The 27,705-nt window shown below is 43.1% G+C and overlaps 1 protein-coding gene across 4 annotated transcripts in view; it reads right to left on the reverse strand.

The window, feature by feature from the left end:
- Positions 1–3,028: 3,028 nt before the first annotated feature.
- The window catches only part of PRKG1 (protein kinase cGMP-dependent 1), a 543,168-nt gene continuing 518,491 nt past the window's right edge, over positions 3,029–27,705 (reverse strand). For all 4 annotated transcript variants that reach the window (XM_068951109.1, XM_068951107.1, XM_068951111.1 and 1 more), the window contains exons 11-18: positions 22,570–22,709; positions 18,634–18,723; positions 15,743–15,884; positions 11,993–12,156; positions 10,848–10,970; positions 10,687–10,749; positions 9,447–9,513; positions 3,029–4,497 (exon numbers count right to left, since the gene is read on the reverse strand). In XM_068951109.1, coding sequence (XP_068807210.1) covers positions 4,399–4,497; positions 9,447–9,513; positions 10,687–10,749; positions 10,848–10,970; positions 11,993–12,156; positions 15,743–15,884; positions 18,634–18,723; positions 22,570–22,709 — 888 coding nt within the window. In that variant the 3' untranslated portion in view covers positions 3,029–4,398. The remainder of the gene's footprint in view (positions 4,498–9,446; positions 9,514–10,686; positions 10,750–10,847; positions 10,971–11,992; positions 12,157–15,742; positions 15,885–18,633; positions 18,724–22,569; positions 22,710–27,705) is intronic.

Here is a 27,705-nt window from a genome sequence, read left to right on the forward strand (position 1 = left end):
AGTAATTATTTTTATTTCAACTCTATAAAGTATACAACAGGCACTCAGCAATTACAGATGCGGGGAAAATACAGAGCAAAACAAAAGCAGTTAAATTTCTGGGAGGAAAAAAAAAAAAGGTTCTTAAATCTACATCGAAAGAGTGCAACTGGTCGATGACCATTTGATGACGGACGTCTTCCGACAAACAAAAACCCTTTTGTGTAGAATCCGCGGTTAAGAAGAGAACGGGAAATACAGGCATAAGGATACAAAAGAAACGACCAGTGTTAAACCAGTATCGGTTGGTATCAGTATGACAGGCAACTCCAAATAACATTTCCCTTTGCCAGTAAAGCCCGAAACCGCTAAAAGTCTCGGCACTCCATTTTTCACGGTGGGCAGCTGCGGAGGAAGAAAAGCAGTAACATTTTTAACGGTTAGCTTTCAGGTGGCTTGAGAGCTTGCCTCCGTGATCACTTGCATATAGAAGAACTCATAGAGAGCACTGATCCTGTTTTGTTGAGTGGTGCCAACATGATGCGACTTTTTTTTTTTTTTTTTCTGGCTAGTCAATGGTTTCACGTCAAAACGCATTTTTCTGCTTGGCTGTGATTACACCGAATTGCTCAATTCTTTCTCTGGGTGGACCGTTTGCAATGAAGTTTAGAAAACATGATACGTTGGGACGTTACTGCACTACAGTTTCAAATCTGCACAGCTTAGCAAAACAGGAATACCTGTATACAGACTGATAGTATGTCATATATTAATTTGACCCGCACATACATTTATACATTTCACAGAAATGACTCTGTATCTCATTAACAGATACACAGCTCTGGTACATTTAACAGAAATAAGAGAACAACTTCATCATTTCTGTAATTCATCAATATTATATAATAAAGGCTTAGAAATTGTTAGCAGAAAGAACTGTAAAACGCAGCAAGCTAAGAAAGGACAACATTTTGAGGTGTGTTTGTCTTTGTCATGCAGCATAACACCAAATTTGTATTTTTATAGGATGCCATGAATTTAAGGCACTTGCAACAATGCCAGATAGCTAGTCATGTTCTAAAACTATGGGACAGATGAGTAACAGTACAGTTGACATAAAGTTTAATAATACTGACAATTATGACATTAATTCAAGTCTACTTGGATCTAAAAACATTACATTACAAATAAGGAAATGAAGTAATAATGCCATGGAACTCTAAATAAAAAGTTATATGTGTACCACAAAATATCAACACGAAAATATCTATTTACATAAATATTTGCTTGTGGTCCTGCTGTTAAATAAGAGTTTACTATGGATAATGCAGCACTGTAAGAAGCTACAGATCATCTGTATCTTGTGACACCAATCTGAACACATTTCTTTTAAATATGGTAGCTGATTTCCCCTTATTACGTAAATACACTGTCGTCCCATATATTAAAAAAGGAGACAAAGAAGACAAGACAGTATGTGGAAACACAGAGGCAATCAGTTGTTGTGAATATATATATATATATATATATATATATATATATATATAATGCAACTCAAATATATTACTCATAAATGAAGACGTATATTAATATACATATGCTAATTATGTTTAAAGTATGCTTAGTAAAGGTGATGTAAGTTGAGTGAGGTGTTTGATATCAAAATAAATTTATATTCAATACAGTGCATGCCACACGATTCGGCTGTTATTGTATGTGGCATAAGGAAAAACTGACCGGAAGAACAAAAATAATCCATTTTAAAACACTCTTCCTGTACTGTTTTCAGTTCTCCCCAGAAACCTTGCCAAGTCCTTGCTTGATGGACAACTGAATCTCAAGTACTAAATTATAATATCTAGAACTGAGCCAAACTCCTCTTTATAATTCTTCTGTACAAAGTCAACAAACGAAACTAGCTTTCTCATCCAATGTAGCCACGTCACTGAGTGAAGAAATAGGGGGACATGAATTCAGCATTCAGCTTTACTGCTTTAGTGCAGCCAAGTGACTCTTCATTTGGAAAGATGCCGAGTGATTATTTCAGCCCTAGTATTTAGTATTTGCTTTCAGACAGCGGTTTTATCCTTAAGATGAATGTTTCAAACTGAGTGTGTATTTGTCGTGTACAAGTAATTCCCAGTAGACAGTTACTTTTTTCCCTACGGTTTTCAAGGTAAACAAATGTTAATACACTGCCACGCATGATTAATGAATAGCAGAAATCACTCGAAGTTATCGTGCTGAAGATGTTCCCTCACTCGTCTATTAAAGCATGAAGAAAATTCAGTGAAAGACTGGTTTTAAAGGGGGGTCTGCAATAACTGAGCTCTTCGGCAAACTTTAGATACTGCTGACACGGTCAAAGAAGCGGAGAAAATATCTTTTTAATATGCTCTATAAAGACTACACAAGTCCCTGTGAAAATGGAAAAGTGTTGGGACATACCGCCAGAGAATTTTTTTTTTTTTTTTACGGTTGATGCGCGTGTTTTCTTAGCACACCCCTTTTTGAGGTAAAACTCCTACTCAGGGGAACAAGGTCAAAGCCTGGAGTCTTATCCTTTGCAAAAATACCCGTGCAATGAAATTACTTGTGTATGTTGACACAAACACCATAGAAGTCAGCAATTCCCAGGAGTTACTGAAACGTAAGAGGTAATTCCTAAGTGTCTTCACCCATAATTAGAGCAGATAACCCATTGCAACTATGTAGCATGGGCTAGCAAAAGTTGGTCTTTTGACTTCCGCTGTCTATAATAGCTCTTGATAACTCTGCAATCAAACGGGACAGCATCTGCTAACCTTGGGGCAGGCATGGATATCACGAGGTTTCGGCGGCGTCAGTCACAGAATCTGAGAGCTCCTGCTTCACGCAGGAATGACAGGATAAACCTTTAGCCTCAGGAGCCCCTGGCACGTAGGCATACCGGACTGGATCTTTTTCGTTACACTTCAGGATAAATCAGAAGGGACTTCTCTAAAGCAAAGGAGTCGTTCTGGCAGAAAAGTTGTGGAAGCGAGGGAAAAGCGCAGGCGTAGTAGTACTCTTTTCCCTATTTATATGAGGTGGCTCAGCTCTAGCCATGACCGTGCCACAACATGGTCACTGGGGACTTGGTACTTTGGGGATATGCAGACCAGTAAATCTCATGCAAAACACAACATGTCTATGTTAAGCTAAGAACAATTTTCTCTTTAATTCCACTGACTTTTCTGTGAGTATCTTCTGACTTACTCTGGTGCGGCACTAGAATTGCGTTTCGATGTGCAGTTTTCCAAAGAGAGCCAGCACACTGGCCCCCCTACCGTATGTTTCATTTTTTTAAAAATTGGCTTTGAAATAAACATGGAAGAGATGCAGGAACGGAGACTTAAAAGTTTTCTGTTCTTAGAGCATGATGGAAAACAATGCCTGTTGCTACATATTTCTGAAATGGTCATTGACTGAATAGGCATATTCACAGATGAAGGATGTACATAGCACCTATAAAGTACATTATGGGTCTTATATTTTCCTTTGGGTTCTAAAAAGGTAAAAGTTAAGCTTAGTTTCATGTCTAATAGCTAATCAATCAGACCGGTTGGCTGCTGACACTTTATTATAGGACCATTATTTAAACACTATTTTATATGTGAAATGGATAATTTTATGATTTTTTTCCATGCAATTATGTATTTGTACCAAAAAGGAAGGAAAAAAAAAATACCCCTTGTGTTACACTATGTTCTCAGCCGTATGCGAGAAGCGACCCATTTCTGCCTTAACAGTTCTTAACAGAATCTATAGCAGTTGTGCTTTTGTTACATCAGGTTCAAAAAAGATTATCAAAAAGAAAGAGGAACGGTAACATTCAGTCTCGTCATGAAAACTGCTTGGAAAGAAAAAGGACAAGTTTTACCACTGCTTTGACATGAACCCTCTGACCAGTATTTTTGTGGTCCTCCTTTGTTTCTACACTGGCCTACGGTAGAAGACCTACAGAGTTTGACGGGTGGGACTAGCCCAAATCCTGTACTGTGCTTAGCTACAGTACTTAATAATTTACTATTGATCCTACTGATAAAGCCAGTACCTTGCAGCTAGAATTAAGTGTATCTTACACTATGTATCTTTCCACTTTTATAATTAGAGCATAGCAAGATTGTTGCAGTGATAGAAAATGTATTTCTTTACTGGTGAAAGGCTTTGCATCAGGACCACCATGTCAACTGCTATTTTAAGTTTGAACATAAAACATGAAGAGCACTATTGTCATCTAAGCAAGAAGTCCTAATGCCACTGTAGTTACTGTAGCAGCATCAATCAAGGCATCATGGTGACCCCGAGCACTAATCCTCCCCAATTCTTTCAGTTTTGCTGGCAGCCATGTCCCAGGAAGCTGTCTTCAGCAAGGCAGAAGCAGGTAAGAGAGATACATTAAAAATCTATGTCCCATCCTGAGTTGTCATCAGGGGGCGGTTCCTCATTGTCCTCAGGGAAGCTGTCGAAATTGCTTGTGTCTGTCGGAGATGCAACCTGTCCAAAGAACAGAGGTACAAGATTAGGCGGCTGACTCGTATCGTTGTGCAAGCTTGATTTTGGTCCTCTACAGAACACTGAAAGCTTGCATTCAACAGTTTTTTGCTCATTCCCAGGAAGACTTGCCACAAAATCCTAGCTGGTTCCCTAGTACCACCACTGAGGATCCAGGCCCTCTAGGAGCTCTGCCTCAAGAACAACTTTCCTACCCAATGGTATAAGTTTGGCAGAAAAGACTGCGAAAAGCCCCTGCCTTCCAGGACGCTCTCTCTTCCCTAAAACTCAGGATTTCAAGTTGTGGCTCCAGCATCCTGAGTTTGAGGCTGTGAATTTCCAATGCTTCTGAATTTCCAATTATGAATTTTGACACAAATGAGTTTGCCCTGAACTATAACAGAACCAAATACGAATGCTTCCACTGAAGCAGAAAGTCTGAGTTTCAACCATCTAACACATTATGAAGGCTAAGTATCTTTTTTTTTTTTTTTTGAAAATAGTGTAATTTACAGCCTACCATAATTAGCCGATTTAACTTTTCTGCTTTCTGATAATAATTACAACCTTCTTAAGCTGGAATCCTGATAAGAGTCAATGTAATTTTAAAAACTGAAGCAATACAAAAATAGGTCAGCATCCCCTCCAGGCAAAAATAATCTGTGTCTTACTAGACCAAAGTCAGCGCCTTAAGCAGTACCTCAAGGTCACCAGTGCAGATTTAGAGAGGACCGCACTTCCCACAGGAATGCTCTTCAAGGAAACACTCAGCACACGTTGTAATAGTTCCACATCCCTTGTGCAGATGTTGAACTTACTGCCAGAGTCCAGTTTGTTCTCCCAAAAGTTTCAAACAAGTCCCCAGTTCAGGAGACGTATTTGATGCTGGATGCTACTATAAGCCTTGGGAGAAGGCTCTTTTATCAAACAAAAGTCAGAATTCAGCTCTAAACTGAATTTGCTACCCAGCTGCATCAGCATTTGTCTGCTCCTTAAAACAGCTTGGTGAAAATTAAGATCCTTAAAAACTCAACTCAGTTTGAAAAAGCATATGAAAGCGTAATGGAGTACTACAGAGTGATGAGATGCTTCACTTGGCACTGAATACTGTCATTCATTTTCTTTGAGTTGTCTGTTTCTGTTTACTTTGCTGGTGGTGGCACTGTCAAATTGGAGAACCTTCACCTCAGCTGGAGCTTAGGACGATGCTCCAAGCTTGCTTTCCGCCACTCTCACGTGCAGTGACACAGGGCCGGAGTGCATCTCTCAAACAGGAAATTCACATGGGAGCTTCCTCTCTGGGAGCAGGAGGATCGAGAATACACATACAAGCCAACGGGTATCCAAGTAAAAAAGAGGCAGCTGTTGGTGGGTCCATTCACAGGCTGGATGTGCACGACCAGTAGCGTCTTGTCAAAAACCTCTCAGAAGTGACGGTTCCTCAGTAAGCGGACAGTACTCAGTGAAAGCATCAGCAGAGCTCCACAAGGCTGCCCTGCTGGTGTCAGCTCTTGGGGCATCTTTGTTGTCTGAGCTCTAGTTAGATGAGCCCTTACTGGACATGAGTCCTGCTTTGGGAAACTGACTGCATTTCAAAAGGTCTTAATCTAACAAAATAAAAAAGCTGAGTGTGTCCAATGGCTAATACGTATGAGAGGGTTCCTCAGAAGTAATGTAATTTAGGGAAAAAAGTCGGATCAGGTTTCACCATGCTGGTTGACGGTGTATGATGCTAATGCTGCTGTCTGCGATTCCCTGCAGCTCTAAGGTCCAGGTCACCAGTACGTGGCCTGCAGTCCTCCACAATCAGAGATGTCGGAACAAATGCCCCTCTCGATGCCCAGCCCAGCCAAGAAGGGACACTACAGATTTATCCCCTCTCCACCCAAGAGAGTGAAGTGCAGACACCTGTATCAGCTGACTGGCTGCTTACTGGTCTATGGGCTTGTGAGAAATTACGGCATGGAGATCTCCACGTTTTCCTCAAAGTAAAATGCCAAGACCCAAGACCGCACTTCTTTGAGAAGAGACACCAGGAGTCGGAGCATCTTTTCAGGATGGCTACCATCATCATAGATTTGAGCTGTGGTATCAAGGCTCAGTTGCTTCCCTGAAGCAATGTCCAGAAGCAGGCTGTCCTTCTGGTAGGACAGAATGGAGATCTCTCCAAAAATTCTGTGGAATGGAAGCGAAGCAGCAGCTTTTGATTGCCTCATCAGTAGTACAATGTAACTGCTGATGTGAACTGAAGACCTGCGGAAGACTGTTCTCTTAAAAAAACAGCTGGCCTGTCTGTTTAGCCCTGCTGGCTCCTTTTCCAGCTAACACGGACAAGTGGACTGCCTGAAAAAGAAAATGATTTCTCCTGCCAGAGTTAAGTAATTTTTGGTCAGTTTTTCAGATGTGGCCCTTATTGACAGTCGAACTTTTGCCAAAGCAACCGAGTAGGTTGCAGAAAACAAGGCTGCGGAGTTGAAAAACTGTCAAGAATGTTTACTAGTTAATGTAGGGATGTTTCAGAGAGGACCTCAACAGTATGCCTAGACAAGATATTAGTCCTAAGAGCTCCCGGAAGGAATTAGGTGTGTTGAATTGAGCTTAGGACCATGTATGGTTGTTAGCATTGAGAAGGTGTCCTGGAAGAAAGACAGAGTCCTTTGAGGAGGGACTGCTCCCATATACTTCAAGCAGTGGGCTAGTTTCATATTGGTGGGCTGGCTGAAAGGGCGACAGCCAATCACTCTCTTGGAGGCAATCACAGACATGTTTCCTGGTAGAAGATCACTGGACCCAGGAACATACATCCCGATGAGGCCTAGAAATAACGCCAACCAAGCGGACTGGGTGCTCACATGACCCTTTCCCGACACTGCATTGGGCCTAACTGAAGAAACAGAGATGGTGTGAGTTCCTAAACCCTGCACAACTGGCTGGGGAATGGCCCCTCTGGGTAATGCCAAAGGAGTAGAGACAATGTCTGGGGGTGGATCAACATGCCAGCTTGGTATATCATGGAGGAACTCATGCACTTGGAGAGAAGATGCTGTTGGAGTCACTGCTGGCTGTTGTTCTGTCTCAGCGTTAGACACGCAGGGTGCCTGGCAGCTGTGTAGCCCTTTGACTGAACTTAGGGCTGTCTGTGATGGAAAAACACACCACTGTAAATGATGGTTGATATCACAGTCCCATACGTCAAGCAAGGAGGTCAATCCAGTAAAAAAAGAACAAACGGGTTCAAAAGGCTGGCCAGAACATAAACCTTAAACTGAAGCCCAAAGGTTTTAGGAAATAACAGCAGGAATTCTGAAGATACTGGTGATCATGCAAAAATAAGAGTCGGAACATGGCGCAGCTGGCGTGAATGCTCAGCAGGGTTGAATCTCACAACTGGGGGGAACTGCGGGGCTACTGTACTTAATCCCTTACCTAATCCTTCACAGCAGACCAACAGGGCTAATGTTTCAATATCCACATTGTGCGTGGACGCATAGACGAGCACACAAAGGAGAATGCATGGGTTTAAGGTGCAGGAAAACCTGGCGCAGCAGCAACCTTCAGGAGGTGACTACTTGGCTGAAGGACAACCACAGCTATCATCCACCAGCAACTATAACAGAACTCAGATCAAACTTGACTCGATATGTCTATTGGGTAAAAATATTGGGATATGCTCTTACTAAACTAAAAAACCACTAAGAACAGTACGGAAAACGTATTTGGACATTTTCAGGCTACACGGACATCCTGCACATAGCACAGGTAAACCAGGAATTGAAACCGGAGGTAAAGGAGTAAACTTGATTTCACTATCCGACTTGAAATGTGATGAACAGCACGGACAACAAATTAATAGCTATTACAAATAAGCTTAACAGATAAAATACCATTTCAATTTATAAAATGTTTTTAAGCTGTCTGGGCTTCCTGCATGGGGCACACATTTACAGAGTCCTGATTTTACCTGCTGGCTGACAGTAAGTTTCTGCTTCCCATAGGCAGAGAAGGAGACCCAAAACCTTCTTGCTCTTTCGTAGCTGCGAAGAAAACTCGGTGCCGGAGGATTTATCTCTGGAGCCCTGCATGCTACTGCTGCAGGAGGTACAGGACCATGGGAGGACTGAGCAAAGGGGCACAATGAAATGCGATTGCAAATGTTGTTCTCCTGGTGAACCCGCAGGAGAGGCATGAAGGGAAAGGGATTAAGTTGAAACAAGGAGGGGAGGCTGCAGAACAGAAGGGGCCAAGGTAATTTCTATCAGCTAATCCTGTTTGGTTTCCCTTTGCAGCGGGCTCTATGGGTGAAGAGCTCACAAAGACATCAAAGGAAGAGCTTTGCTGCAAAGGAAAATGAGTAGTGCTGTCCCTCGGAGTCTGCTCTCAGTTAAACATAAACTAGTCGGTAACAGAGCTTTTCACGTAGGACACGGATGCAGGAGAAAAGGGTAAAAAGCACAAAAGAAAAAGACAGAAGGAAAGGTTAGTGAAAAAGGAAAAGGGAGGTGGCATACAAATCCCACTTGCCCCACCAAAGAAAGAAGAACTAGGAGAAAGAAAAGAGGACATATCAGAGAAAAGGGGTGAAAGTAGCAGCTCTCTGCTGACATGTGAAAAGCAGAGGAAGAAACAAGCGGAGCAGGTGAAAAAGCAAAGAATAAGTAGTAGTGGGAGATCCTTTCCCACTTCTCCTGCTGGGAAGAGCATTTCATCACAGTCATGCCCCCAAACCTCTTTCCCCTTGAAGAGACTGCCAGGAGACAAAGTACACATGAAAATGTCTCTAAACTGACTCGGTCACTGGGCTTTAGCTTTTTTTTTCTTTGACAGGCATCTTCAAAAGAAATACAGGACATGCTTGTGTCCACTTAACTACAGCGTATTCATGCTGGAACGTCACAAAATTCACGTTAAAGACACTTACTGCTGAGGAAAGAGAAAGTAAGTAGTAAACTTACACTGGGTATTATAGGAGGTGTCAGTGTTCCTTTTCGCAACCCTTCCCAGTTAAAGCCTTCAAACCATCTAGAAGGGTGAGAATAAGAAAACAGATCAGGAAGTTAGACACATGACTAAAATATAATTGTAGCACATAATGAAATTTAAATTGCTTAAGCAGTAGGTTTTAACTCCTGCAGTTACGTTCTTCATATTGTCTAATTAGCATTAATAATGTTTCCTCTCTTTATGTCATCTTTACACATGCTTATATATATGCTTATATATGTTTCCTTTCTTCATGTCATCTTTGTATATGCTTTATATATCTTTACATATGCTTTTTTCCAGCTGAAGATGAAGCGTGTGGAGCAACCCAACGGTGACATTAACGGCCCGTATAAATTACACATGCTCAGAAGAACACCGTTCCTCACTGCAAGTGTCCTGGCAGCTGCTGTTTGCTTCTTATAGGGTTGATCCCTCTCAAATGAGACCCCTTTATATACCATCTTCATATGAAATTTTGAGCTAAGGACCTTCACAGGGACATTCCCTTCTCAGGCTAGGTGCCTTGGATGTGCTCAGTCTTTGGCAGCTCAGGCAGGTGAGTGAGCCGTGAGTGGGGGCTTCAACCCATCCACCCTCCAATGTCCATCCAGCACATGGGCATTGCTTTGGGGACGGGAGCAGAGAAGGCCCAGCATCTCAGAGATGAGATAACATGCTCCCACCGGGATGTGCCCTGAACTCATTCTTATTACTCTCAGGCAATGTGAAAGCTGCTATTTTGAATCAAGTCCTGCAAAAAACAAAGCTTATAAAAAGTCACTTAAGAACTCTGTGCCATCAGACCAAACGGGACGATGGACTAACATTATGGGTAGAAAGAAAGTTTGTTTTAGGGGCAGGGAAACGGAAGGAAACCTTGGAAAGTGATTCTGCAAACCAGAAAAAGTGCAAACAGGCAGCGGCCGAGTTGGACTGCTTCCAAACGATCTTCTGAATTACAGTAATTCAAGTGGAAAGGTCTTACTCAAAATGCAATACATTTTGCTCACAGGCAAGGCTAGAATATATACCAAAATACTGGGGGGGGGGGCAGGGGGGAAATCTGATGCAAATTCATTTAAAGTCTAAATCACAAAAGAAGGGGTAAGCCAAAGGAATTTAAGAAAACTGATTTTCACAGAAAATTAAAGGGCTTGAAATGAATGTTTCTGTGGGTTAAAATGATGGATGGTTGGCAAAGACACTTACTTGTGCTTTTGGATATCTTTTACTCCATTTTTCAAGTTCCCTAATCTTTCTGATGGATTGTCCCTATAAAAGGAATAACAAAATTGGTTACTTTTTAAATCATTCTGAGGGACTCATTTCTCTGTGCCTAAGACAAAGCTGATTACATCTCACGCATTTACCTGCATAGTTTTTTAATTAAATTAGCAGCATTTTTGGCAATCTTCTTTGGAAATTCAATCATGTCAATTCCCCTTAATATGATATTATAGGTCTTCATGGGGTCTGGGCCTGAGAAAGGCGGACTTCAGAGGAGAGAGAAAGAAAAAGATTAAAAGCTCGTCTTTAAAGCAGCATTGAAGACTGCTATAAAAAACAAATCAAACCAAAACACAGTTCCCTATTGTGTGAGAAATGAGAAGAGGTAGATGAGAACTAGTCATGTGCTGCCTCCTATGACTTTAACCATTGTTTTGGCCCAGGAGCTCCGACACTCCCTAGATCCAAGTCATATTTTTCCAGTTGCTCAAAAGGAAGCATCAAAGAGCAAAGTCCAAGGCAGCACAGGCTAAAAGTCTTGTTTCCACAATGCCCCAGGTCCTGCCGGCCTGCGGAATAAGGGCCTGAGCTCTGCTCCCTCGCTTATTTTTTCTTTGATGCTGTGACACGTTTTCACTGGGGACTAATTAGGTTTCCCTTGGTTTAACAGGAGAGAGACAAACTGAGTGAAAAACAGCAGCATATAAATAAACAGCTCCTGAACACGGAGAGTAGAGTTTGCTTGCTTTGGGCTACGCTGTCATGTGTGTGCCTGATATACGAGAGAACTGAGTAAGCACTTAAGAAACATAGGCAAGAAGAGCGTTGAAGGCGGCAACCTTTGTGTCTAAACTAAATAATAGAAGGGATGGATAATAGCGACTCAAGACTCCACCGTGTCAGACCTACCACCTCTCCTTCAGACGTGCAAGACCCCACTGTCCTCGCACCACCCTGCTTGAACTGCAAACCCTTTCCCCACCATGTTCAGCTCAGTGGTAGCTACAGGAGCCAAAAATGAGGGTGGAGTTTTGGGGTCGTTTTACTGCATTTCCTAAAAAGCCTAGCCACGAGAGATGTGAGAGATCTGTATGGAAGCTGTGGTTAAAAAGGCTAAAAAACATATAGCCATAGAAATATGTATTCAGTTCAACAGTACAGTGTTCAGGCTTCCCTGCGTCACTACAGCACGCACCCACTCTGAATCTTCCAGTCTTCTAATCAGAGTGACAATGGCAGAAATATTCTGCTCTATTTTTATCAGCAGCGCCAGCTCCAATGCCCATACCTGCCAGTCAAGAGTTCATACATTAAGATTCCCAGTGACCAGTAGTCTGCTGAAATGTCGTGACCTTTGTTCAGGATGATCTCTGGGGCTACGTACTCTGGAGTTCCACAAAAAGTCCATGTTTTCTTTCCAAATCCTATTTTCTTTGCAAAGCCAAAATCAACCTATGAAAGGAACAGGATTCCATCAAGGCACAGAAATAAAGGGAATTTCAGCCATGGGCTCTGTTTTTCTTAAAGCAAAGCAAAGCAGAAATAAGATTTCCTCGTGGGAATATTATCCTAACTAAAGCATTGTGGGGTGTTCAGGAAGCAGACCACTGCAGTGACCTTTTCTACCGATTTACCTTTCGTGATACAGAATGAAAATTCTCTTGAGGAAAGGAGAAAAAACGCCAACGCTCTGAACATGTCTTGATAGAGGGAACTTTGTATCACTCGCAGCTCAGGTTGTTCTGATTTTTTTTTTCTTTTCTAACTCCCAGCCTTTCTTTACCTGAGCAATGAACTATTCTCCTTAGCATACTGACTTCAAAACAAAAGATCAGGGTCCGCATGTGCAGCTCACACTGATTCTCCTCCTCTTGCTGGAACTCAGCTCAGCTCCCCCAACGACAGCTTTAGGCAGTGCAAGCAGCGGGTGAGTACATTTTCTTCACGTTTAACCCCGGAAAATACATGCGTGAGCTTACCTAGCTGCTCATAGGCTGTCCATGCTAAATACTGACCATGGACGCATCCACTGCAAAGTTCAAATTTCACTTCCAGTATAAAGAGTGACGCAGTAAAACAAGAGTCCTCCCAATATACTTGAACATGAGGCTGCTGCAACGCGCTGGCTGGCTCACAAAGCTCAGCGTGCCCCTGTGGCGCACCGGACTGTGCTACAGGCAATCATGGAAGATTAGATTATATTGGGAACCAAAAGAATCCCTGGGTCCCAAGAAGACCTCAGTTTAATAGGCTTGCCTTATTTTTAGCTCTACCCACTTGCCCATCAACTGCTCTGCCCTGCCCTGTCCTCAGCGCTGCGCTTGCCCATAGCTGTGGTCTGTAGCACACTCTGCTGTCCCTTGATGGCTGTGAAATATGCCTGCACCTTCCTGCATTAGGGATGGGCAAAACATGAGTACGGCAATCCTAAATGCACACAGTCCCCAGATGATTAGGGTCTATCATGCTGTGGTATCTGTGACACTTGTGCCACACCGTACAGTCCTCGTGGACGAGTTCTAACCTGCCAGGGAGATCAGAACATCTCAGGAGCCGGAGGTTGATGACGGGACAGGAGGAGACTCCAGTTTAGACACCCCCCCCGCCCCCACCTTGGGGGTTTGAGTGAGGACAGCCCTGCAACCGGTCCACCTTTCTCATCTAACACCTTGCTGGACCCCACCAGCCTTAGAGAAATGCTGCGGAAGATAAATTCTGACCAGTGACATTCGGCAGTACACCACTTTGCCACCTGGCTAAAAAGGCCTCTAAAGGTGCTCACTGGTTGCATGCACACAGTGAAGTGGCACCACACCAGAACGGTCTGACCGACTGCTCCTGACTGCTGTTGCTCCTCCTGAGTCTCTCTTCCCAAAGACAGGGAAAAGTCCCTCATCCAAGAGACAGAGATGTTGGCTCTTGGTCACTCTTAGGGCAGGGGGAATGCAGAAGACCATCAGCCCGTCTTGGAGACGGGCCTCTTTTTAGGGTTGTATTGCCCCATCCTTCACTGATGTAGAAACGGCTTCCCAAGCGCTCACATCGTCACCAGTTAATAAGGGTGATTCCCAAAGAGGGGCGAGACAGTACCTCCCACCAAGAGAAGTCCTCCTTTCTTCTCCCTTTCTCCACGGGTTCTGGGAGATTTTTGCAATCTCCAGACATTTGGCGTGTGCCTTATGTGCAGCGCACCTCTGTGTTGATTCTTGACACAGCAGAACAGTATGAGTGAATAGCCCAGTAAAGTCAAACCCATGGAAACACTCTCAGCATGAACATTTTTGCTGTGGCTTTCCTTAAGAACCCTCAACAAGCCTTCTGATGCAATATTAAGATGCAACACATCACCAGAGGGTGGCCAGGTGCCCTGTGGCAATATGAGCCCGGACATAGCAGTCACCAAGGAGCAGCCAGTGAGCGGTGCAAAAGCCTCACCACCACTTTCTAAGCTCTTGCAGTAGAGTACAGATACGTATGTTATCCTGCTTGATCTCCAACTACCTTGTCCTTCATGTAGACACGCAGCAGGAGAAGGCCACAGGTCGGTTGCTCTGCAGTAATGTCAACATTTTGAGTTCATAATATTCAGGGAATAGGAGTTGAGCCAGGATACTTGGCCCTCTATCAAAGCCACCTGGCATTTGTGGGAGTGAAGGTCTTACACAGACTCTGCTGTCCGGGTTTGAAGAAGTGGGTGCTACAGGAGGACAACCGAGTCCGGTTGCTACTGGGTGCTACCGAGAAGCACCACGACCTTCTGAGAAGACCAGTTTAGCCAGAGCCTTAGGCAGTCATCTCACAGGAGTTTCCACAGATCGGTTAGGTGCGTTCACAATGCTAATACACAACGGGCTTTTACCGTCAAAGGTAACGCTGCCCAGTAGCCCGTTCTTCCCGTGAGCGCCTATGCAGGATGCTAAACCTGCCCTAGGCAAGGACTCAGTGGGCTGTTAAATCTGAGAAAAATCTGCTGCAATCTCTTCCTTGCGGTGCACGTGTTTGGGAATGGATGTCCTTGAGGCTCCAGTGTTCAGAGGCACCTGCCTAATGGCAGCTACGTTTTTAACAGCCTTGGTAGAAGGCTCTTAAGAGAAGGCAGTTAAAATGTGCAAGTGCTATTACGTTCATTAAATAAAGAGCAGGAAACTGAAAATGTAGCTTTGCAGAGTTGTTTTGCATCCAACTGCCAGTGTATTTGCCCAGGACTGCAGTAAGCATGACGTGCGTACAATTTGGTTATGCACAACTGACATGATAGGCAATGTAAAAAATTCAAAACCGGAGTGAAAAGAGCACACAGAGACTCTTGAAAAAATGATGTTCACTTACTTTTCTCTCCCATTATTCAGATACGATACTGCAAACTGTTACACACAACTGCATGTGTGCGAGGTGCTCCGGTGAACTCCAGTAAATGCTGGCTTTATTTGAAACTACTGCACTCAGGCACACATATAACCCCTTATACAGGAAGCTATAGCTTTAGACGTTCTAATGTTACCGAAAGTTAAGACAAATCAAAATCGAATCCCCCTACTAAAGCAAGAAGCTGTATCAGCTACAATTCAGCAGCACAGTCTGATGATCCAAAGCAGTTAATAGTATGTCTTGCCATCACAATGCCATGATTAATATTTCCATTAAGAATTATTGTTTTTTTAATGTGTGGAACAGAACCTACTCAGAAATACTAGTACTCTGCAAATTTTTTTCACCAGCCACCAGAATTGTAGCTCTGAATGCCAAACTTTAGCCAAAAATAGTGTTTTACAACTCAGCTATACCCCTGAGCCACAGTCTGCTGGAGGCCAGGAAAATATCCTGATGATGCGTGCCAACGCGCTTGCCCTGCTCTTCACTCAACCTCTACCAAGGGCCACCGTCAGGAACAGTACCCTTGGCCGGGTGGACTTTGTTTCTGATCCTCGACGGTTAAGACTATGTTCTCCTCTACCCCTAATACGAGGTGTCCTGCACCAGAAGAAAGCCAGATTTTTTTTTTCTTTTTGTAGTGAAGGCAGATACTACAAGCTCTTACCAGTTTGGCATAACCTCGATGATCCAGAATGAGGTTTTCTGGCTTGAGGTCCCTATAAATGATTCCTTTGGAATGCAAATAGGCAAAAGCTTCGACCACGCACGCGGTATAAAATCTGGTCGTCGAATCTTCAAATGAACCTCTACATAACAGGAGAAAGGGAAAGACGACAAAGCGGTTAGCATATACAGGACCGAGCCATTACTACACATCGCTAGGGCTCGATTTGGCAAAGTGCTAGCCATTCTACCCACAGCTTAGTCAAGCATTTCTTTCCCTTCTCTAGGGACTGTTCTGCCACATTCTCCTTCCTAAATCAAGTCCTAGCATACAATCACATTTCCAAAGGGCTTTTCCATAAAGCCAAATTTTCCGACGATAGACACTGTAGCGTCAAAAGAATATGCTTCACTGCAGCAATCCACAAGCTGCTAAAAGCAAGCTTCCTGCCGGACAGCTGTCAGCACACGATGCCCAAAGCAAATTCAAATTTTAAGGAAACAAATAAGGAAAGCACGTGTTTGTGGGTGCTAACTTTATGTTTTAATAAAATGGCAAAAGAATCTCTCTATAAATAAGAAAAATTAGGGAAACGACAGGTAGCCACGTGTGAATTAGACAGCTGCCAACCAAATCATTATGTTTACAATTTTTCCTCTTATGAACAGCCTAAAACCATGTAACAGGCCATTCCAATCTCTTCCCTTACTTGATTTCATCCTGTTGTTACAGTATCTGTACAATTCAGTAGAATCACTCATGCCCATTACTAAACTTGCTTTGGAATCGCATTTCCGTTTTGGGAGTTAGCACCTTTGCCTTCAATTCACATTCATATCAAGCATTCACATCTAAAATACGCTAAGTTTTATTTTATAATTGCATCACGTAAGTAACAATTTAGAGATAAGTACCTTGCAAGTAATTTTTTTTTTATTTTATTACAAACCTTTGACTTTTGTGTAAGACATACATTTTGATCCCTACCTATCGTGGAGACCAAGAACTCGGAGGCTAATGTTCGTAACAGACAAAAGTCAAAAAATTGCCGGGATTTGAAGGGTTAATTTCAAATTCAGCACAAACTGCATTTTTGTATCCTCATTTTATTATCTATTTGCAAATGGTTTACAGAAGTAAAACCACATGCCACCACCCTCCTCCAGCTCACGATCGGAGTTTGATGGCAGAATGGCAGAGCTCTGCTTGCCGCGAGGCGGACGAAAGTGCTTCTAAGCTAGGTGGCAGCAGAACCACGATTTAAAGGCGAGAGAAATAAAGATGAAATGATCAGGCTCTGACACAGAAAATGAAAAAGCAACACATTCTAGCACCCAGTAACTTTGCTACTGCCCTAATTTTAATGGGCCAGAGAGGGCATGTTTTTAGGAAAAGGAAGAATGAATCAAAAATATTTGCTCTAGATAATTAAAGAAATGATAGTTGCTTGCTGATCAATCTTTCTAATGCGTTTCTTTCACTCTTTTTTAGTTATATGAAGTTATGTTTCACGTATGAGTCTTTGCTATAGCTGTATGTGATTTATCACATGGTTTCCTGCCCTGGAACTGTATTATGCGCACATACTATGTGCACTCACACAATCCATGTTCTTTCTTCCTCCTCTCTACACATGGAAAACCAAAACCCAGAAAGCTCAAGCCCTCAGAAGAGAGGAAATACCAGAACCACAGTTGCCCGTGCATTATGGTGCAATCTTTAATTACATGATTTCATACTATTTTTTTCCATGGCGTTTCTGTCTCGCTTTGTGCTTCTCACAGGGCTCTGCACGATGACTGTCTCCTACCTCCGTGTGTGGCCCCAAGCCTTGTTTACTGCATGCTTTCCAGGCTCTGAATTACTGAATTTCCTCCTGAAATCTTCTCTGGCCTTTGTCACTATCATACCTGACCGCTTCACATATATTAAGGTTAAGCACACAACACCTCTGCGATGTGATGCTAGTCACAGTTACAGAAGGGAAACATAGGAATAAAGTTTGAGGTGAAGAAAGCACGCCTTTATTTGGAGCATGCAGCTTGGGACGGGATGTGCTGATTCTTCAGAGGGCTTAGAACAACACTGCACTTTTTGTGTTGAAAATGCACCTTTCCGTGGATTTCAGCTCCAACTGTGAACTATTCATTAACATTCACATAGGTTCACCCCTGGACAGACTGCATCTCCGCAGTGCGCCTTGCAAGAATGCATGGAGACCTGATTCCACATCGCAGGTACTGCCTGTCTAGTATCACTACATGCACCAACGCAGGGTCACGCTCTGCCTTCACCCGTGGTGCCCAGAGCCTGCATCTTCCAAGTCCCACATTTTCTTACTGGGTGCCTGAATCTCCAGCCAGACTCCCCAAAATGAGGAACTGTAGCATGAGCACTGGCGACACAGCTGCATTCCACGCTTGGAAAACTTCACCAATAAAATACTCAGCTATCAATTTAAGGCTACTGAGAGCTTCTGATAACACATGCCTTAGAGCTGATGAGACAGAGAAAGGACAGTCAAAGATAAGTCGCAGATGCAATTCATCACATGGCTATCATCGCTACCCATACCGTACTTTTTCTGGTATTCCTTGACAGGGTTTTCAGAGAGACCATGACAAAATAGCCTGAGATATAATTCCGCTTGTGTAAAGACTTGTACATAACGGATGCAACTGCAATCAGTCCTTGGGGTAGTCTCAGTTATAACTAGGTTCACTTGGTCTCTAGTCAACCGTATAGGAACAAAAATATGCTTTCCCCATCTTACTAGGATCTTAAATGGAACCGAACATGGTTTTGCCCATGAGAGATAAAGATCTTTGGTTATCTGAAGGCATAGCAGAAAACACTCCACGTTTTTCACACAAGAGTTTCTTAAAACTTACCTGTCCCTGAGAATTGTCCAGAGTTCTCCACCTAGACAGGCTTCCATCAGCATGTACAAATACTTGCTGTCCTTGAACGTCCTGTACAGCCTGTTGTTGGCAAACAAGAAAACACAGTAAAAGTTCCCCCACTTCTTATAGACCACGCACTTCATCCCAACAAACACCACAAGACTAAGGAGAACCTTTCAGAGCTACTGCTACATGTGTGGATATCATTTCAATCTCTCTGCAGTCCTTTGTATCCTGCAGGAAATATTTCAGCAGCAAAAGACTGGTATTTGAACGGCGGAGCATACTGCAGACAATGAAAGAAGAGGTCATCACAACTCTGGGCACTAAATATAAAGCCTGCCATTTCTAACTGCATAACTTGCTACTCAGCTTTCCAGATTCACTTTCGTACCATTTTTTATAATACCCCCGTCATCTTAATTCTTCAAACTGCAGAGGCCAGCTGTAGACCTCCGGTCACCTTTTCATTTAATCATATCAAAGGAATGCCACCCAATTTGTGATTCATTTGAGAACTCGGAATTAACTGATTTGCTAATACACTTTCGAGAGTTTAAAAAGAATCTTCTAACATTTGGGTATCTAAAAGTACTCTTCCTTTGCCTTCCAAGAACTGAACAGGTAGGAACATCTGCATAAAAAAATAGATGGATGGGGGTTTCTGAACTAAGTCCTGTGCTGTGGTCTAAATTATGCGGTAAAATCCCGGCTCTGCTCCAGCCCCTGATACATTAAACAAATGCAACTATGAAACTATGGAAATAAAAATAGGGCATTCAGTACTAGCTGCTTTTAACAATTTTAATATTGAACCAATTACTTTTTACCCTGAAGCGCTTTTGTTTTAAAGGCACAACTGAGGCTAGTAGGGACAGTATTTCAAAGATTTGCAAGACGGTACGAGAAGAGGGGAGGAAAGATGATAGAGGAGGGCTGGAGTTTTGCTTTGGCAAGGAAGGGAAATCCTCCAGACACTTTTGAGACCGAGAGACTCGTACGGAAAGTGATGGCGTTAATATTAAATCGACCCCAGTCCATCTGCATTTCAGATTCAGATGAATTTTTCTGACTTATGCTTACATGTACAGGTATCATTCGAGGCCCCCTGAAGAAGCAAGCACATTATATTCAGATACCGTAAGGGTTTCTTTGCAGCTGTACTGTTTAGAAATTAATTTTAAAAATCTGAATTCCTCAGCGCAGTTCTGCAGCAATAAGGAAATCTGGGAAATACGCGGTTACAGGGCAATTCCATGATGCATGGAAATCTCCAGAGCTAAAAACTAAAGGTCTGATATTCTAACATGATATGAATTAAAATAGGTGGTTTGGCAGATTCTAGCTCCTCCAAGCTAGTGATAAATTCACTTACTCATATCTTTTATGGGGCTGTGTGATAGGCCAGGGAAAAGAGCAGCGGGATTTGATTCCTTTTGAAGGCAGTCAGTTAAACATTAACTTACTTAAGGTACATGGCAAAACACCGGCGGTTACCGCTTGGCTCCTGTACGACTTCACATTGCGAAGATCTTCCCTTATCATAACATGTCACCACCTACAGCTACAATGCAGACATCCTTGCCTCAACATCTGTTTGGCTCTTTCTCAAATCCAGGCCTAGCATTTTCTTCCGTAAAGCTGTTAGTTTATCTATGACTAAGTTTTAGGTACTGACACTTGGCACCTTCTGTTGCTTTTGCCTGGTTTAATGCACTTTTAGCAATCAAACTGAACTATTCCTCAAGGGTTTTTCCAAGTTTCATGATAACACTTCTATTTTCTGTAAAATAGCCTGCTTTTTACAGAGTTAGTTTTGCTTTAGAATCACTGTCAGGCCAGACCACTTGAGCCAGACCACTCAGCCTTGCTGAAGTCCTCCTCCATCCGCGGAAGGATGCTCTGAATCATAACTAGGTTTGGACGGAAACCAGGACATAAAGCATTTGAGAAAGTTCTTCCCGCACCCTGTCCTTTTGTCATCTTTCCCACTTTTGAGCTCGGTTCAGAGCAGGAAAAAAACGTGGATCACTTCCCAAGATCACTCAGTCACTGCTGTCCTATTTCAGTGCTTTCTTTCTCAGCACTCTCCGCTAGCATCCTTTTTTCTTTTTCTTTTTATTTAACTACTGAAAGGATAAATACTGTGAATATACTGAAAGTATAGTGGCTTGCATTTATTTTATTAGCTATGAAGAGTAGTCATTCCGTTTACAAATGTTTCCAGGTTCAGGCTCTTTATTTGAAAGCAGGTATTCTTGAAACTGTGTCAAAATGTTGCTGCTGTTGGCTGGCCCCGTAATTCACCTTCCATTACATTAGTGGATTGATCCAGATTCCAGAACTTTAGAAAACACATCTGTATGTTGAAACACTTTGCAAGGAATACTTGCCTCGAGCCTAGGTAACGGGGGCAGGTTTGTGAATCGGATAATAGAGATAAGCAACGTGTAAAGGAAACTGAAACCGTGTACCGAATCATCCTGCTTACTTCAGCCAGCAACTGTTGTGGCAAATGAATCAAACATGAAGATGAAATAAACGCTTCAAAAGTAACAACCAGCCTAGTTGCGATAAAAGGCCTGCGTATATTCTTTTGTTTTACTCCTCCACTTCAGTTGAGGAAGAGCAGCCTTTGAGGAGAGTAAAACCTGGGCTGCAAAGGCGACTTCTTTGCTGGGATGGCTACAGTGAAAGGCATTGGGCAGCTTCATGGCCTCGCTCTGCACACAGCCAGCTTGAAGCCAGCGAGACTGAGGCTGAGAAAGAGCTAAGGAGACACCTGCTGGTTCCCACCTGAGTTCAGGACCCATTTTCGAGGGCTCTGAGGAGAGTGGCACCTTGTCGCTGGGCAGAGTCGGGACGGCAGACACGCTTCCAAGCACTCTGAAGGAAGGAGTTGAACGGTTCCCATCCTGTGCTAACAAAGTATCTCTGGAGCTTCTTGGGAGCAGGAATGGTCTCTGGCAAAAGCCGAGTGCCTCAGTCACCTTTTTTAGGGCGGGATGAATCGGCCCTGTGAGGCTCCCTCTGCTCTGCGCTGGCTGCGGAGGGAGCCTTGGCGACCAGCTTAGACAAGAGGTCTCATTTGAGATAGCTCCCATTCGGCCAGAGGCGTTACCCTGCCTATCACAGGTCCCAACTGTTTAGTACTCTTATTCTAACCTAAAACAAATAAGGATCCTCTCTTCTTTCTGTTGACAAATATTCGCAATTCTTCAAGTGTTAGAGAATTTGGCTGTTACAGTAAAAGCAAACAAAAGTGACCGGCCCCTGTTTTTACACATTGAAAACTTGCCTCTCCTACTGTTTTGCGTAGGGATATGGCTTTAGTGCATTTACTCGTGAAGAGTTAAGCGACAGAGAACTGGATCTAGCTAGCATGCTATAAAGAGAAGCGCTGAATACCACTGAACCTTTATTTGCGTGATGGCTCATGATCTAGAAAGAGCAAGCCCTGCCTTTTCGAGTCCATTTGCAACAGAGGAAATTCAATATTGAGCTAAGTTAATGCTGAGTCCCAGAGGGTATGTCCACATGGAGCACCACACACAGACATTGGCAAGCTCGGCCTGCGCTCTGGGCTGGTTATGTGTTTGCTCAGAAGCAGTCGTGTTAGCATGGCACCAATCCTGAGCAAATAAGTTAAGCCACAGGCTTAATTTAGGCTTGGTGTCACAGTGATAGCACGGGCACAAGTCTCCCATTCTCTATGGGCAGAATAATCTCCCGTTAGCCTGGGAAAGTCCCCGTCGTATGGTGCCATCTTTGCAGTGACTTGCAGGAAAGCTACGGCTCAAATGTTTTTACAGTGCTGCAGGGATTATTCTTACGCCGTTTTCATCAGAATGTGGTTTTAAACGCTGAGATTTTCTATACTTTCCTTCACTGGGGGACCGAGCACATAGGCTGGAGGAACAGTACCTCACGATGAAGTCCGAGTGAGCGCTCTGCATTATCTGCTTCTCTGACCGTATGTGCTCCTGCTGTCTCGTGTCCACTATGTGCCGTTTCTTCAATATCTTCATGGCAAACGTTTTCGATTCTTCACTTTTCAACTGGACCTTGGATAAAGCAGGCGAATCCACTGGTTAGAAGCAGTGCATCTCTTGCCAGCAAGCTGTGATCAATTTTTAATATAATGCGCCAAGTATGGGCGCCAAGTAACCTCCCCACCCACAAGAAAGCTTAAAAAAAAAAATCACAATTTCTTTCACAGAAAGCACACACACAGTTAAACAAACTTGCGTTTTTTTCTCCCTACTGGTTTCTAAGCCAAGAGAAGGATGCAGCGAGCTGGGGGAAGTGAGTCCCAGTAAAAGGGCAGGTCAGCAGGTCAGGGGAAGGGACGGGTGTGTATGGCGCACCAAAATTTACTGGGGCTCTCATTTGAGCTGCCAAGAACCGAAGCGCTCCCTTTTCTTAGCATCCCTTTGGAAATCAAGCAATCCCCAGGGTGTATCTCTCTGGACACTAGCCACTTCCTGTGTCGGTTCAAATACGGCACACTTGTTTCAGTTTGGTACGAACTAGATTTCTAAACATTTGGCATAGTCCTACATCATGCACGGTTGGCATGTAGGCTGCTATAGTATGTCACTAAACTGAAAAACCATCTCTAAAACTTACTGTGTCCAAGGGAAAACCCAACCACCAGCACAATTCTCTAGTAAGATGTTGCTAGATACAACTTTCACAAAGCCTTTTTCTGTAACTAGTAACATATGCACCACACTGGCAGGGGAATACAGTCCTTGAATATTTTTAAAGCTAGCTTTTTAATGGCACTGCTTTGTCATGCCATCACTTTTAACCTTGAGCCTCAGTAACCTATTTTTAGCCTGGTTTCCCAGGATGAGGTTGAAGCAATCCGTCTGCTTGCCAACGTTACCCTAGTAACTTCTGAACCCCAGACCACTCCCAGGCAGATCTGAAAGGCAGGCACAAATCTCAAAGACAACTGCAATCCTGCAAATCGGTTAAAACTGATTGCTGGGTAGACGAGAGAGACCCCAAGTTGTGTTTGCAAGGAAGGAAAGGCAGGTAGACGGAGGTGTTAAATGATCCTTTTCACAGGAGCCGGGGAACCCAGGCTGGGTATGAGCAGCAGAAACACTGCAGGCCCTCCCCTGCCACGAGTACCACAGCAGAGATGGGGTTGGTGATGCAGAGGAAGCGAATATATTGCATGGGAAAGAGACACAAATCCATGGGAAAACGGGCTCATCCGGTTCTACAACTCACGCAGAAACTTGCTTAGTAGGAAAACTATGAGCTAAAAAATGGAGATTATTTTATCTCCTGAGCTGAAGTATGGGATGGCTTTGGAATCATCCAAGCCCTTAAAAGGCTTAAGTCTTTCATCTTAAGTCTTTAATGACTTCCTCTTCCAACAACTGACACCCGTGCCAATTTGCAGACAGAGAAGTTGAAGCGGGTGTCAGCCAGCAAAAAATTGGGCCCAGTATATCCACCTGCCTCCTGGAGATGAGCATCTTTCACGGCACTGAGGAGGCTTTCCAAAATGGCACGATGAACAGGTGGAATCTGCTCTGTCTCTGCCTTTTTTCCATTAATTACTACAGTGTCTAGTTGACTTGATACCACGTAGGTCTGCAGCCCCTCACTACACAAACTCACACTTCACAGAGTACCAGAGCAGGCAAAAGGAATATATTTGTACTGCTGTCTGTCAGCTGCCCTGGCACGGCGCCTCAGATTGCAACCAAAGTACACATTCACTTCAGCTGCTGAAAATTCATGTATCCATCCTGCTCATCTGTTGTTAAGCCCAAGAGTGGCTTTAAAGTGTAGATGAAATCAGAAATCCAGCTTGCCTTTTAGGTTAGGAGATAACATCCATGCAATCGCATTTTATTTAATATAATAGTTTTGTATTTTCTTGGTAACAGAAATGTGGGTTGATATTAGACAGGGCTTCTTCAAAACTTTTCCTCGGCTGTCCTTGCCACCGTAACCTTGACCAGTTTCCTCTGGATTTGTTTTGTTCACATACAGCCCATCCAGCTTCTGCCAGAAACTGAACTGATACTGAGATGTCCCATCTAACCCACAAGGACGCATACAGCTGAAGGAAACCAAAACCAAAAGGCAGATTCTCAGCTGGCCAAGAGATAGGTCAAGCCAATTCTCAACACCGCCACAAGTGGTTTAGAAATATATGCTGATAACGAGAATTCACTTTTCTACAGCCAAATAGTTAATCTTAAATGTTCTGATTTATTAACGCTACCCATAATGACCCACAACACAGACATTATAGTTCTTCACGTGTCCCCGACATAAATCATATCTTCTCACGGTCTTTTAGAAAGAAGCTGCAGAATTTCATGACAGGCTCTTTGTATGACAGTTTAAGGTTGATGAATTTAATAAAGTCAGGAAAATCTGAAGATGAACTGAACTTCCTCAGATCACTCTCAGCTTTCTCCAAACATCTGTGGAGATTTCAATTTTACCAACGTTTCGCTACTACTTTCATCGAAGTATCTAGAGATTTGCTGGCTTGTTTTCTTTGCTCTTGGCGTAATATTGGTGTGCAGAATACCAGAGTACTCCCATCACCTTTGCAACAAACACGGTTGGTTGCAAACAGGTTGCTGCTGTCCTTGCATAGCAGCAAATGAGCGTTTGCTCTCGGGGTGGTTGTAGCTGCAAGTTTACATCTCGGACTTTGAAACCACTTGGGAGTTTCTGCGTGATTTCAGTCCTCAGATTTGTGGCTTCTTATTTTCCCCACAGTTGCAAGCATTTCTAACCCCACATGAAAATTTGTTTTTCCAGGGGAACTAGTCCGCATTTCACACTGAGACTTCCAATTATTATCTTTGCACGAAGCCTGCGTTTGCCATTTAACCTTTAGGGAAACAGGGTACAAAGACCTCAACAGGCCATCCAAAATAAAGAAAAATATTTCTCCTCCTCCATCCAGCAGAGCTCCCCAGTTACTTCATTGTACTGGTGCTGCATGATGCTGCTCTACTGTTAGTTGACAACAGCTCAAACTAGATTTTACATTTACTGCAGACTGAAAGTGATAAAAACGTTTTTGGTCTGAGGATGGGTGGTTTTTTTTGGTTTGGTTTGGAACAAATGACTAACGTACTTCAGTTCAACTGTTTGATGTTATTGATCTAACTCGTACCAAGCTGTTTCAGGGGAGCGGGGAGAGAAGGGATGAACAGGGAAGGAAACGACGGCAAAGGCAACGAAAAATCCAAGGTCAGATCAAAGTCCTTGAAGAAACAGTGGGTGACACTTCAGCTACCCACTTCTCATGAGTCTGCCACAACTTACTCTTCCCAAATCTGAGCTTAAGACCGAAAGATCTTAGTGCCAAAACCTTAAAGGGCTAGCCTAGGTTGATCAAGTTGTTCCAGGAAGACTCTGAAATACATTTGCTGAGAAGAGCAAAAAACGGAATGTGTAAGACCATCTGCCCCAACCCAGACATGGTGGTACTGGGGCCAAGCAGAATTTACCAAAGCTTGCAAAAAAAAAAAAAAAAGATTAAGGTTCGGAATGACTAAGCATATATTTATTGGCCTGCTCTTAGCCTTTCCTTGTGTGCTATCCGTATTTGAGCGAATACACAAGCTGCTACGAACAATTCCTAGAGGAGGAGGAGGACCTACAGGAGCAAGATGCAACCAGGGCTGTCCGGTTCATGCAGCTTATCCTGAAACTGGGAGATCCGAGAGCAATCCCTCGGCCAAAACGTGTGCCTGACGATGCCCTGAGCGCCAGGGCAGGATGTGACCTGGCCACACACCACTTGTCCTCAGCAAACTCTGCTCTCCGTGTGAAGGAGGTAGCTCCACTAGCATATTTGAACACTTCTCAGTGAATTTGACTGTGAACCATTTCTTTTTTTCTTTCTTTAAATGACATTCAGCACTTCTAAACATACTCGAAACATAAATCCCTAGTTCTCTAATGCTACCACTGCCTATCTTTACTATATATCGATGATAACGATAAACCTAACAACCTGGTGGATTCTCAGATCACTAACTTCCAAAATTATAGAATGAAGCGTAATGTGAGTAAACCACAGTTCTTCCATTTCTGGTATGTCATTTTAATACCATGGATTGTGGCTATTTGTTCAATTTTTTTGTCTTTCTTTACAAAGGCTATTTCATTTTTAACTACTCTTTTTCTACTCTTCTTTTTTTTTTTTTTTTTTTTCTTCAAGGGATGCCTGGGCACATGATGAAGAGTCTGAGGAGGTAACCTGCTTTCCTGTACTTACTTGTACAGCTTCAAAATAAGTATACAAAAGGAAGTTAACGGGGAGGGGGAAGGCAGCATTTCTATTTGATGATGTTATCACTGCCCCAAATGCTTAAATATAGAACAAACAAGAGGTTACAATTAGCCAATGCCAGACTTTGACCTAATGCCACAGGAGAATTTAGATAAAATTTCCATTGACATTCCCAATCTGCTTCATAATGCAGAGGATTTGCCAGAGTTTAAGAGCACTGGGGGATCAATCTGTATTAAACGGGCTGAAACACCAAAACATACCGATGAGGTACAAAACCGAAGGCTTACTTTCGGAACGCTTTTCTTCTGGATTATTTCTTTCATGTGTTTTTGTGAGCAGATTTATTACTCTTGTTCGTACATCTCTGGAAAATGAAATCCTGCAAGCTTCCCCTTCTTCTTCTACATGCCTGGTGAGTCTACTTGCCTCCTCTTGCTCTGGTGTGTCTACCAAGACTGCCAAATGGGGCTAATAGTGATGACTTTTTTCATGATGTAAATGGAAAATCTAGGTCATTCTACTGTTCCTACAAATCATATTTTTCAACGTTAAACCCATGTTAGTAAATAGAAAATGAACATTTCTAACCCCAATCTCATTTCAGTATCCTACCAATTATTCCAGACTAATTATTTTGCACATTATTCAAGTTTTAGTTTATTTTGAAATTTTGTTCCAAAAACAGGAAGAAAAAATCCCGGAGTCACAGGGATTTTTTACTCCTTCCCCGCCCCCCCAAGGCTGAGAAAATGAGAATGGGCTGCTGA

Source organism: Struthio camelus, chromosome 7 (assembly GCF_040807025.1).
Source record: "Struthio camelus isolate bStrCam1 chromosome 7, bStrCam1.hap1, whole genome shotgun sequence".
Classification (NCBI taxonomy): Eukaryota; Metazoa; Chordata; class Aves; order Struthioniformes; family Struthionidae; genus Struthio; species Struthio camelus.